At 44.4% G+C, this 13,751-nt stretch overlaps 1 protein-coding gene and 1 long non-coding RNA gene across 2 annotated transcripts in view; both read left to right on the top strand.

Moving 5' to 3' along the window:
- Positions 1-4,034: 4,034 nt before the first annotated feature.
- ABHD5 (abhydrolase domain containing 5, lysophosphatidic acid acyltransferase) overlaps positions 4,035-13,751 on the top strand; it is a 28,261-nt gene continuing 18,544 nt past the window's right edge. Inside the window, exon 1 of the mRNA XM_083706032.1 lies at positions 4,035-4,231. Coding sequence (XP_083562158.1) covers positions 4,098-4,231 — 134 coding nt within the window. The 5' untranslated portion in view covers positions 4,035-4,097. The remainder of the gene's footprint in view (positions 4,232-13,751) is intronic.
- LOC310828471 lies at positions 8,650-13,491 on the top strand. The gene is made up of 2 exons (XR_014556936.1): positions 8,650-9,291; positions 10,724-13,491. It is a non-coding gene; the product is annotated as an uncharacterized lncRNA (long non-coding RNA).

The raw sequence follows: 13,751 nt of genomic DNA, 5'->3' as shown, positions 1-13,751 counted from the left end.
GAAGTGTTGTTTACTTTCGGGACTCTCCTTCCTTGGAGGTTTCTAAGAAGAGGCTGGATGGCCATCTGTCGTGAATGTTTTAGAGTTTCTTACATTGCAAGGGGTTTCACTACAAAGATGACTCTTGGGTCCAGCTCCATGATTCTCTGTTTTTCTCCTTCTGTTCCTATCATTTTATGTAATTGTCTTTTGGATAAATTATAAAAATGATAAATAAAACATGTTCTATTTGCAAACAAAACATTTAAATAGCTGACTTTCTACCGGTAGGATGGGGGTGGAGGATGGGCGTAGAATCTCAGATTTGTATTGATTTTTACTTATTTGGGGGGACAGCTGCCCCCCTGCACCCCCTTGTCTATGCCCAAGGGGGGTCACAGGAAGGAAACAAGGTTGGAAGGAGGCTGTGGTCAGAAAAAGGTTGGGAAACCCTGGGTTAGAGCATTGTGCTGATAATGCCAAGGTTGCAGTCTTGATCCCTGTATAGGAGAATTGCATATTCCTGCACTGCAGGGAATTGGACTAGAATGATTCCCAGGATTCCTTCCAACTCTACAATTCTATGGTTCTATTTTCGCTGATGTTGCTGGCAGCAACATGAATGGTCATGGTGGGCAAAGCTGTGGAAGCTGAGACTTGATGACCTGGTTCTGCACTAAGAGACAGCCAAGTGTCACGGTCCAGTTTGCGGGTGGTCAAAGTCCTGGCAAGATGGCAGGGTTGGAGCAGGAACGAGAGTCCAGAAGCCAGGGGTCCGAGGGTCAGGAAGCAGGGAGTCATGAAATCAAGGGTCCAAGGGTCAAGAAGCAAGGAGTCACAAAGTCAAAGGTCCGAGGATCAGGAAGCAAGAAGCCAAACGCAGCAAGGCAAGAAATGAGTTGCTGTGGCAAAGAGCCAAAGGGAAATGCTGACCTTATATCCCTTCTCAACTTCTGACACCAGGTGCAGTGAGTTACCTAGCGGCCTCACCGTTGCGGCTGCGCCTTGCCTCTACAGAACCAACTTAGGAAGGCCCCAGTCCTGCGAAGCCCTACAGGTCACAGGGCGTGGCTCCTGCACGCACTCCTGACACCAAGATGGTCTCTGGCCTCTTCAGCAGCCTCAGCTTTTGTAGCTCGAGTCAGCCAGGATCCCGCCCTCTCAGGCTAGATAGAATAAGGCCTGCAGGCAGGTCTTCCAGGATCCAGTTTCCTGGATTATTTTTAGGAAGGTATATACCGTATTTTTCGCTCTATAAAACGCACCAGACCACAAGACGCACCTAGTTTTTGGAGGAGGAAAACAAGAAAAAAATATTCTGAATCTCAGAAGCCTGAACAGCAAGGGGGATCGCTACACAGTGAAAGCAGCAATCCCCTCTTGCTGTTCTGGCTTCTGGGATAGCTGTGCAGCCTGCATTCGCTCTGTAAGACGCACACACATTTCCCTTTACTTTTTAGGAGGGAAAAAGTGAGTCTTATAGAGCAAAAAATACGGTACTTCAAATGTATGGTGTGTATGCAAAGACTGGAAAGCCCACATTTTACATGGAGAAAGATTTGAACGAATAGAAACAATATCACACTTATGTTCAGGGTGAGAGTTCCAGACAGTAATCAAAAATGAAATTGTTTGTGGGCGAGAGACCTTTGGGTAGCTGAAAATGGTTTTGTTGGAGGAGTGAAGGTCATAGGCAGATTGATATACAGTATTAAGAAATCAAGGAAGACAGGCAAGGCTTTTGAGCACTTAAAGGCAATCACAATTAATTTGTGATGGGTGTGGAGAGCCAGTGTAGGATAAAGGTGCATTGCCTAAACTTCTTCCTTTATTATCTTTCTTTCTTTCTAACCTGTTATCTTGCCTCTGATTCACAGTCCCAATCTAATTTCTTTACCCCATAAAATGCAAAGGTAGTTCATAAGAAAGAAAAAACAACCCTCCAAAATGCAGTTGGGCAACACCTTTACAGACCTTATGGCTGCAACATCAGCTTAACTTTTGTATCAGTATGCTGTTCCGAAAGTAATTACAAAGGTTATTCAGAACATAAGAATAGTACTCCGGATCAGACCAATGGCTTAGCAGCCTGTTTTCATAGCAGCCATCAACTAGATGCCTAGTTGGGAACGTAGCAAGCAGAACATGAGCACAAGAGCACCCTCTCCTCCTGTGGCTTCCAGAATCTGGTACCTGAAAGCATTGCTGTGGAGGTACAGCATAGGCATCATGGCTATTAGCCATCAATATCCCTCTCTTCCACCCCTTTAAAGTCATCCAATGCAGAATTCAATATGCAAAACTTTTCTCAGCCAGAAGCAGCTTTGAGGAAACAGGAGGCCTGCTGAAAAGACCACCTGGTCCAGCATCTAGTTCTCAGTGGCCAAACAGGTGCTTATGAGTAACCACCAAGGAGGACATAAACACCATGTTTTATATAACCTGATTACAGTATTTATCCCCCTGCCTTTCTCCATGTGCGGAGAAACAGGCATGCTTCCCTCCTTTAAAACAAGCTGGCAACTCCATCAAGCAGGAAAATAGTGTGGCCGGATTAAGATCACCAAATGAACTTCCTCAGTCAGTAGAGCAGGAGACTCTTAATTTCAAGGCAGAGCTTTCCAAGCTGTGTGTCGTGACCCATCAGCGTCAGCTGCAGTGTGTACATATGTCGTGCGATGTATCCTCCAGGGCAGAAAGGGGTTCGCTTAACCTCCAGTTTGCTAGTAAAACTGAATGACTGCGTTGTGAAATGATGCAGATCTAAAAAGCGTGTCACCAACGTGAAAAAGTTTGGAAAGGTCTGCCTTAGCGGTCAAGGGTTGGAGCTAAATGTTGGGCAAAAAGGTTTGTGCATTGCAGGGGGTTGGACTAGATGGTAAAGGTAAAAAGATGACCCTTCCAACTCCACAATTCTATTTTTTTTTCTCCCCACAAAACAAAAACAAACACACTCAGGGCATCTCAACCTCTGCCCAGTTGTTTAGCAGCGCAGCGTCCACAAAAGAGGCAGCGACCCCAGCAGTGAAAGTGCAATCCTGAGTAAGTTGTGTGGAAGTCAGCCCCACGTTCAGCTTCCACACTGGGAGCACAGAGAACAAATGCCTGATGCAGGGCCGGATTTAGGTTTGATGAGGCCCTAAGCTACTGAAGGTAATGGGGCCCTTTATATGTCCAGCTGTCCTTTGTCAACAAACAACAAATTGTCACTGTTTTTTGTGTGGACTATACAGTCATACCTCAGGTTGAAGTTGCTTCAGGTTAAGCGTTTTCGGGTTGCTCTCCGCGGTGACCCGGAAGTAACGGAACGCGTTACTTCCAGGTTTTGTCACTCACGCATGCGCAGAAGCGGCGAATCGCGACCCGCGCACGCACAGACCCGGATTGTGTTTGCTTCAGGATGTGAACGGGGCTCCAGAACAGATCCCGTTCATATCCAGAGGTACCACTGTATGCTATGTGGTAATTTATGCACCTAATAAATATCTAAAGCCATTTGCACATAACAAAATATGTATTTTATCAAAGTAATTGTTGAACTGAAATACAACTAAGAAGTATATTAATAGTGAAAAAATTATTAAGCTCTAACTTAAAACGATTCTTTATTCATAATAATTATTTTATTTGTTTTTTATCTTACATTTTGGAAATGTACATACAGGCTTTCCCCCCTTTCAATTATTTGGGGGCCCCCAAGAGAGTGGGGCTCTAAGATATAGCTTGCTTAGCTTATACGTAAATCCGGCAATGGCTTGACCCCCGAAAAACAAATTCAGAGCAAACTCCAAACCTTACATAGCGGGGCAAAGGCAGCCGTCGGCGGCAGCGCAACACCGGCTCCAGAACGGGTGGCGCTTGCCAAGGGCCGCCGTTCCACGCCCCCCACCCCCGCGGAGACCCCACCAGGTTGTGTAACCGGGAGCAAGTAATCCCCACCCAGCAACCGCGAAAGGCAACAGCCACGACCTCTCCGCCCAGAGAGAGAGGGAGTGCGCAGGCGCGAAGGGAGCGCCCTCCACCCGGCCGCTCCGGCCGCCGCGCTCTCTATGGCCGGGCGGAGCGGAGGGCGGGGCCGACGCGCTGACGCGACGACGGCCCGTCGGGCGGGTCCCGTGATGGCCGCCGCCGCCGCGGCCGTCGTTCTGTCAGTCGGCGCGCTCCCGGCTGCTGCTGCCCCAGGACCGGCTCCCGGACGCCACCTCCGCGCCGCTATGGCCGACGACGAGAGCCCGGAGTCGGCCGGCGAAGGGTGAGTGCGGGGAAGGAGGGGGGGGGAGGCCGGTTCGGCCAAACAGGCGGGCGGAGGGACACACACGCAAACGCGCATACACACACACACCGCTACACGCATGTAGACGCGCCTCGGTTTTGTGCTGCGGGGGCACCTGCGTGAGGCAGGTGCAAGTGCAGTGGAGGACGCCTTACGTAACCGCCCCCCCCGCGCGCTCTTGTTAGCCCATGTAAACACAAGGAAGTGTCCCCCCCATCGCATCCTTCAGGACCCACCTTGAGTCGCCCTATATTTTATTGCTGGGAATAAGGGGCTGATTTAAAGGTGCCCCCCCTCTTTGTTTAAAAAAGGGGTGTTGAAACCCAGCCACCTTCCCCTGTGGTTCCCTCTCCAAAACATTGATTTAGGGATGGAGCCATGGGGAGAAGTTTGATGCTGCCACATAGGCAGGCAGGCCAGCAAGATCTGTGCTGTCTCTCAAGCAGCTGGGCAGTTTTCCCATAAAGGCTTCTCTAGAAATGTGAGTTCCTTACATCAAAGGCATAACAAGTGTTTCTGGTGCCTTTGCACTCCAATAATAATAATAATAATAATAATAATAATAATAATAATAAATTTATTATCTATACTCTGCCCATCTGGCCGGGTTTCCCCAGCCACTCTGGGTGGCACCCAAAAGAATATGAAAAACACAATGAAACTTCAAACGTTAAAAACTTCCCTAAACAGGGCTGCCTTCGGACGTCTCCTAGTGAGGCCTTGGCGTTTGGGGGACCAGTTTGCTAAACTAAGGAATCAAAGCAAGAAGGAAACCTTTGCTGGTGTGAAGTGTATCGAGAGAGGGGTTTTGTATAAGCGCCCTTATACCATAATGGGCACAAGTCATCATGGTTGCACAATTTTAAAAAATGTCTGGACAGGCCCTTTTTTTGTTGAGGTTCACATTTTGAGGATGTGGGGGGGGGGTTAAATATCTTGGTGAGTTCTGGCTCAGGTTCAACCCATATAAATCATCCCACATAACCCTTTTATAATAAAATCACCGTGTATGTTTACTCAGATGTGTGTGTATAATATTCTAACTGTGTTGATACACAATGATTGATGCTGGCATATCCATATACTGTGCTGTCTCTAAAGCAGGTTTTTTGCTGTTTCCCCATATGGCTTCGCCAGAAATCATTCAAGTACACTTGACAACCTAAAAAATGCCTCAGTTTTAGCACAGGCTTCCATATGTACTCGAGCCCCCACCTTCAGCTGACTTTATGTTTTGAACTTTGTCTGCACCCACTTTTTATCTTATTGTAAATGTATTATCCATTTCGTACTTCCTTTGATAGACATAAACACCTTTGATAGACATACTGCTTCTGCCCTTCTCAGTCACTGATGTATATTTATCTTACCTAGATATGTTGTTCTCTAGTTTCACATATTTCTCCATCTTCTACATCAATTGTGTCTATTAGCTCCCTCCTTGTCCTTCCACCAGCAGGTGAAGAAGACCTTATTTCAACAGGCTTTTGGGAACTTTTAATGAAAACACAGGCGCCATGCTGTTTTCATTGTAATTATCCATATGTCTTTATAGATCTTTAATATTTATTCTATTTAATTGCCTTTTAATTTTATGTTTTTATCTTTTTATTTTATTTCCTGTCAGGGAAAAAGGCAGATAATAATAATAATAATAATAATAATAATAATAATAATAATAATAATAATACTTAGGCTGACTGGTAACAGTTCTCCTGCATCTCTTCAGGTCATCTTCTATCAGATACTTTTATGAAGAAATGGCAGGGGGTGTATTTAGAACTTTCTGTGTGAAAAGGATGTGCTTTACCACTGAGCTATAATCCCCACTTTCCCATTCCTTCCATCTTTTCAAAATACAAACCCAACTCAATAAATACACAGTATTATGCTTTCTCAAATTCTCCTTGCCCCTCTAAGCTTCCTGCCGTGTACCCTCAATTATTCTTATGTATATATTGCAAAATAGTTTATTCTTTACATTTATTTCCTCTGTTACTTAGCTTATCCCAAGTATAGATTACAATAGTTTATTTGTTCTCCTAGCACTTGTACTGTTGGCCTTTGTATAATTAGATCACAATGCACATTATGTGTTAAGTACCTGCTGTCCTGGTTATTTCAGTTCCTTGAGTTTGTCTGTTCTCCATGATGTATATGCTCTGTTCTGCCACAAAACAATTCCCACAAATCATGGTTGTCTCCCAAGTGCACACTTGACCTACGCAAACCAAAAATAACAAATTGATGCTTAGTTTTGATATAGCATTTGAGGGGATTCAAGCTGTTTCATATGCATTGTTTCTGTAATTTGTACAATCCTTCAAGGCAGGCAAGATTTATGTGCTTATTGCAAAAAGGGACATGGACTTTCTTGTAAGTTCATAGCTGGTTTGAGATTTGAACTAGTGGGTAGAAGTTTTTCTTCTTCTCATAGAACTGTAGAGTTGGAAGGGATCCTGACAGTCATTTAGTCCAGCTCCCTGCAATACAGGAATCTCAACACATGGTCCCCCATCCAATTTGAAGCCATACAAGACCCTGCTTAGCTTTGCAAATGTGCAGTAGTTTCTGTGAAGTGGTAGAGTCCTGTTCAAGTCATAACAAGCTGAATCTGGGAAGACTTTGGAGAGATATAAAGAAGCACTTCACACAGCTCGTACCTAAAATATGAAATTCATTACCAAAATATGTAGTAATGACTATCAATATGGATGGCTTTAAAAGGGGTCAGGTGAATTCATGGAGGATTAAGCTGTCAGTGGCTATTAACCATTATATCTATATGATGCCAATATATATGTGATATGCCCCTGGATATCCGTTGCTGGAAAGCCCAAGTGGGGAGGACGCTGTTGTGCTCCTCTTATTATTTTTTTATATATATAGTCGCTTTGCCACGGTGCCACACCACTTCAAAAAACTAGTTTGAACTACCTTGCCCTGTTGGACATGCCCAATAAGATAGTCACGTCTCTTGTTCTGGGAAATGAAATCAGTGAGATACCTGTGTGATATTTGATGTCGTATGCCTGATTTGCATGGTATTAATTTCTATTGCTGTACTTAGTCACATTCTACAGGATGAGGCAGTCATGTAACCTCTGCCCCCCATTATGTGTTGCTTCAGCAGATAGATCAGTAGTTTCGTTATGCCCAGCATTGTGTTGGATCAAGAATAATGCATGTCAAAATTGCAGGTAGAATCACAGTGCTACGAGGATTTTAAACTGTACATGCTCCTCTCAATGGCTCTTTTGGTAAGGGTCAAACAGAAATTTTTAATTTGGCTGCTTCTGCTTTGGAGAAAAAAGTGTTAATGGATGAATTGTTAACCATAGTCAGTTGCCTGTTTCCTGCTAAAGACCACTCCCTCCTGGCTGCTTTTTACCCCTAAAAGCAGGCATAGGCAAACTCTGCACTCCAGGTGTTTTGGGACTACAATTCCCATCATCCCTGACCACTGGTCCTGTTAGCTAGGGATGATGGGTGTTGTAATCCAAAAACATCTGGAGGGCTGAGTTTGCCTATGCCTGCCTAAAAGTGATGCCGACTATAATCAACATCTCTGCAGGCAAAGAGCAGCCAGAATGGGAGGAGTGATTTTCAGCAGAAAGCTGGCATGGGTCCCTGATCCAAATTTGGAACAAGTTCCAGATTGGAGCCTTGCAGCTGCAGTTTCACCATCAATGGCACAACACATGTGGCCTGACATTAGGGCTGGGCAATCTATCATCCAAAACATGTTTCAAGCCCATATTGTAATATTGGTTTCACAATTTTAGACCTGGCATTATATCTCTAATCTTAATTGTGTTGTGCAACAAACACAATGTGGGAAAACCGTGAAACCAACCAGTGCCTCTACATAAAGGTAAAGGTACCCCTGCCCGTACGGGGCAGTCATGTCCGACTCTGGGGTTGCGCGCCCATCTCGCTTAAGAGGCCGGGGGCCAGCGCTGTCCGGAGACACTTCCGGGTCACGTGGCCAGCGTGACGAAGCTGCTCTGGCGAGCCTGCACACGGAAACGCCGTTTACCTTCCTGCTAGAAAGCGGTACCTATTTATCTACTTGCACTTAGGGGTGCTTTCGAACTGCTAGGTGGGCAGGAGCTGGGACCGAACGACGGGAGCTCACCCTGCCGCGGGGATTCGAAGCGCCAACCATACGATCGGCAAGTCCTAGGCACTGAGGTTTTACCCACAGTGCCACCCGCGTCCCTGCCTCTACATAGCCCCACCCTTATTTCAGATATTGTGATATCAGTATATTGAGATGTTGTAAACCAGGTATCCCCCAGCCCTGCCTGACATACACTTGACCTTTTTTGGGAGGGGCACAGAGCATATCGGGGGCTCCTTTGTGAGTTCGTTGTGATGAATGGATCATTCCCTGGTGGAGTTTAGGCTGTGGGTACTGCACCCTACCACCATCTATCTCGGAGCAATCTGGATTATTGTGGGCTGAGGATGTGGACAAGCTGCTTGAAGTGCTGCCAAGGACTGATTATTGCTTCACTGGAGGAGGGAGAAGTTCTGGAGAAGGAAGCAGTGGCGTGCCCACTCCTTAAGAAGACCTCCCTGTGCCCCTTTGGGGCAAGGTACTTGAGAGAGTGGCAGGCTCCAGCTTCCAGCATTCTTGGAAGAAATTGATTACTTGGGTAACCAAGTACTTGGGTTCATGTTGCTGTGGCTTCAGGACTAGCCATAATACTGATAAAGCCTTCTTTGCCCTAGTTGACGCCATCAGCTTGGAGAGATACGGTGGTAAGTGTGACCTTGGTTGTTTTGCTTGAACTTTCAGCAGCTTTTGATACTGTTGACCACAGTATCCTTCTGGAGCATCTCAGGGGAGTGAGCACAGTACTTCAGCAATTCTGATCCTATCTCCAGGACAACTTCCAGAAAGTGATTATGAAAGGCCACTGTTCCGCACCATGGAAACTGTGGTGTGTTGTTTGTCAGGGTGTTGTCATGTTCCCCATAATGCGCACTGTCCTCAGGAGTTTTGGTATGATCGATATGTAGATGACACCCAAGTCTGTTTCTCTGTTCCATCTGAATCGGGATTTAGTATACTCTTGACAATAGGAAGCAAATGTAGATCATGGACTAGTATGAGGATTTGAGATATGAGACCGAACAGCTCATTAAAAGGAGGGCTGCAGATTCCACACAGTGCTATATAGCTTCAGTTGTAGCTTTCATCCCTCTGCAAGTAAAAATAATACCTTGGGCGTTTATTTTATTTTCTTGTTTGCCACTCTACCAGCTTGGGGATCCAACCCAGGTGGGTCTGTGGCAGTTCATGTAAGCAGCATGAATGTACTAGTGCAGCTTGTTGGTCTCCTATCGTGCTTTTCAGAAGGCAGGCAGCTAGCCATTGGTTTGAATACAACCAAGACCTGAGACAATAAGGAACTTACATAAAATTGATGTTGCATGGAAGGATCTTAGCTCAGTGGTATAGCAACTGCTTCACATACAGAAGGTTGGCCGTTGTTGTTGCTGCTGCATCACACTGTTGACTCATGTTAAGCCTGTGGTCTACTAAGACCCCTAGATCCTTTTCACATGTACTACTGGCAAGACAAGTGTCCCCCCATTGTATATTTGTGCAGTTGGTTCTTCCTGCCTAAGTGTAGACCCTGTTGAAATTCATTTTGTTAGTTTGGGTGCAGCTTTCAAATCCGTTAAGGTCATCCTGAATCCCAATTCTGTCTTCTGCGGCATTAGCTACCTCTCCCAGTTTGGGATCATATGCAAATTGGATGAGCATCCCCTCAGATCCTTCAGGCAGGTCATTTATAAAGACGTGGAACAGCAACAGACCCACTCAGAACAGAACTCGACGGTACCCCACTTGTCCTTTTTTCCAGGATGATGAGGAACCGTTTGTAAGCACTCTTTGAGTTCAGCCGGTCAACCAGCTACAAATCCGCCTAACAGTTAACCTCATCCAGCCCACATTTTGCCAGCTTTTCTGCAAACAGATCACAGAGGACCTTTGTCAGAAGCCTTACCGAAATCAAGATACACTACATCCGCAGCAGATTATTAGAATTGGTCCTAATATCATGGAGGCTGAGAAAACAAGAGAAACCCTCAAATGGCCTATCTTATTTACAATCTCATGTTGGTGCTTGGCAAGTCAAGGGCCAATGTAATTCTCCAGTTGTGTGCTTAGAAAACTCTGGGTGGACGAATTCTCTTCTATAATATTTTTCCCCCCTTTGATTGCTTGAGTGCCATCTTTTCTCAATACAAAGTTCAAGAGGCAATAATTATACAAGGAAAGAGCTGTTTTTACTGCTGACCTAATGTAGCAACGTTCTGCAATTATCTGCCAAGGGCTCTTGGAACAGCTGGCGTACAGAACACTTCCTAGAAATATTGTGCAGTAGCTCCCTCCCCTTTCCCTTGGTATTCCTCTCCAGCGTAGGAACTATAACCCACTACTTTGTTTTAAAGATAAACTTGCAGAAGCAGATTAAATGTACCCACCGTGAGGAACGAAGCCCCATCTGAGATATCTTCGGAATGAACTACCTGTCAGGAGCAGCTCGATAAACAATGGTTGCGGCGAACATGGTGTTTTTAATCTGCAGCAGTATATGTGACTCTGATAGTTTAACTGCTCATAGTGCAAGTGACTCAGATTATCCCATGTCACTTCAAAGTAATGTTAATCCAGCACCAGGAGCTGTCTCCACCCTCTGTACCATGGAACCGTTTTCCTTTCTATGGACCTGTTGTTGCTGTTGGGACTTGAGACCCATTTCCTCTTGCAAACTCTCCTGCTAGCATGCAATGAGGGATTTAATTGGATGCCCACTCTTTGGCTGTGTTCCCCAGCCAAAGGAAAATGATGTATACTTATTAATGTGAATAAACTCGTGCCTCAGTAATATTTATTACATGGATTAATTGTGTTCCACCGTGTTCCATTTGGATCTTATGAGCAGTTACTCAGATCTGATATAAAATTGGAGCTTCAAATCCTGTCTTCGGTTGTTGGTAGCTTCCTAAATAATTTTAGCAACTTTGCCCACTGACTCAGCTCTACACACACACACACACACACACACACACACACACTCTTAGTGTGTTCTACTGTTCTATTTATTTAGTTTTATTTTTAAATTGCATTCTTACACCTGACTCTACAATATGAGGGATGTGGTTTTGTGCTGACATTACTCACAACGTGGCCCTTGAATTACTAGGTTATGCCTCAGGTTATTTTTTTGCACAGTGTCATTGTGTGACGACATAAGGGTGCTATGTGGTGGTTACTGTTTTTCCTGGAGTGTGCTCATATATACCATCACAGGATGTGGTAGTAGCATGATGCCAAATTTATTATCCTTCTGTGAAAAGCCTTATGGACTGGTTCATAACACTGAATGTCCAGGAGGCATTTGGCTATATCACTGTGCTTTTTTAATTATGAAACCTGAATTTCCATATATTATGTCCCTTACTCCTCTAATGTCCTCATGGGCAGGAGATGACTTCTGTTCTACCCCACCCTGCCTTTCTCCTTTATATAAGCCAGAAAGCAAACTGAATGGAAATGCTCTTTAAAATAATGCTGTGCTGTATTCAAAAGGTTTCGTGTTTCTCCATGTCAGTCAGCTGTAAAATTCTGTCATCAAAGTAGAATTTGAAATGTGCTGCCTCCACCGTGCCGCATTTTATACCAGTGCCAGTTTCAGCTTTGTTCCTGTGCAGACACTAAAGACGACTGCGGCCAGATCTTCAATTCACTGTCTCTCGAAATCGCTATCTCCATTCACAGTAATGCTTGGCTAGCAAAGCATGCTGGATTCTGTCACTTCCTTTCTGCGACAAGACAATCATTGAGCCCTGTGTGGAAATCTGGGAATAGGAGCGGTGGTTGTTTAAGGTTGCAAAATGAAGCGTTGTGGTTTAAACTGGATTAACTTTGTAGAAAATGTTTTCCTCGTGCAAATAAACCAGGCTTGTATGAAGGTCAGGATATTGGCATGGTTTCAGTAGTAGAACGTGCCGACATTCCTTAACTACTTTTATTTTTATTTTGTATTTCATTTCTCACATATGTTTGTAGTGTGCCACCCGGCAACTAAATTATTGAAGTGAAACAGCATTCAAGACATGGACCTACTTAGGTTCATGCAGAGGGCATGTTCTAGCCCAGCAAAATGTTTCCCTTGACTAACGGACCACTGTGCCATATCAGAAACTTATTTGAAGCGCCCTCATTTTAAAAGGCAACTTACTATGCAGCACCAGATCTACAGGGGAAGAAGGAATCTGAAGGTCCCTTTGGCTCATGGAGCTAGTTTCACAGTTCTTTAGATCCTGTCTGTCATTTTCACCACTTTATCAATACATCTAATGTCCTTAAGCATCAAGTTGAAGAAGCCACAGTCAAGAAAGCTTGGGCTTGTATTTATTCAAAATAATATTTTTCTATCTGAATTTCCTCTTTCAGCCTATTGATTTGCTTCAGATTTGCGGACAGGTTTGTCCTTGGTCAGGGTATCTTGGCGAAGTGTCATGAGCTGCAGTGTCCCAGCTAATTTGCAAATTCAACCTCAGAAAAGCTCACACAAGAAACCGTTTTCCTCAAAGCAGTGGGCAAGCTGCTGTTTTGGAGGTGTAAATGCTGAATTTGCCAGCTTTGAGAATAGATGTGACACAGCCCTTAGATTTTGCAGATGATCATCTGTTGTGGTCTACTTCTGCACTTGGGACAGAATTGTCTGTTCCCACATGAACTTGCCTGTAAGTTAAGATCTTCTCCATGTGCCCCTACCTTCAGAGGTTAAGTGGGTGCTGCTGGAGCAGAGGGCCTTTCCTGTGGTGGTCTGAATTGTGGGACTTAACTCTCTAGACGCGTTTGCCTGGTTTGCCTTCTTTTTTTCTTTTTTTCTGGTTGGAATAAATTTATTTCATCTGTCTGTAAACAAGGTGTTAAATAGTTATGGCATTTTTTGACATGCATATTAAATCAGACGAGTTAGACTGTATCCCAGATGTAACAAAGTGCAGGGAAATAAATGGACAAATCAGCAACAAGAATTTGTTTTAAGTCTGTACATTATCCACAAAGGCCCGAACAATAGAAGCAAATACTAGTGTCCCTAAAGTAGTGCCATTCAGAAGAAATCTTTCTTGTCAGTTAAAATCCATCTCACAATAGCAACAGTTCATTTTTTTAAAACATTAGTATGGCACAGAATACATAAAAAGTTCATCACAAGACAGCCAACTCAGTTATTCCAACCAAGACCATCTTCCATTTTCTCTTTTGTATACAGAGTTCTGCAGTTCTCTTTTAAATGGACATACAAGTTAGTAATGTGCTCAAACTGACAATTTGGTTACACGTGTTTCGGATGACTAGTGCACAAGGCAGTTCACAATTTCTGCAGCAAGGGCATAACAGGCCAGATGAAGATTAGATTTGAAACAGTATCCGTTTTGACCCTTTTATCTTACAACTACCAAC

This window comes from Podarcis gaigeae (assembly GCF_964106915.1).
Source record: "Podarcis gaigeae genome assembly, chromosome: 12".
Classification (NCBI taxonomy): Eukaryota; Metazoa; Chordata; class Lepidosauria; order Squamata; family Lacertidae; genus Podarcis; species Podarcis gaigeae.
The sequence above is the reverse complement of the archived record's forward strand: the minus strand, read 5'-3'. Positions and strand labels throughout refer to the sequence as shown.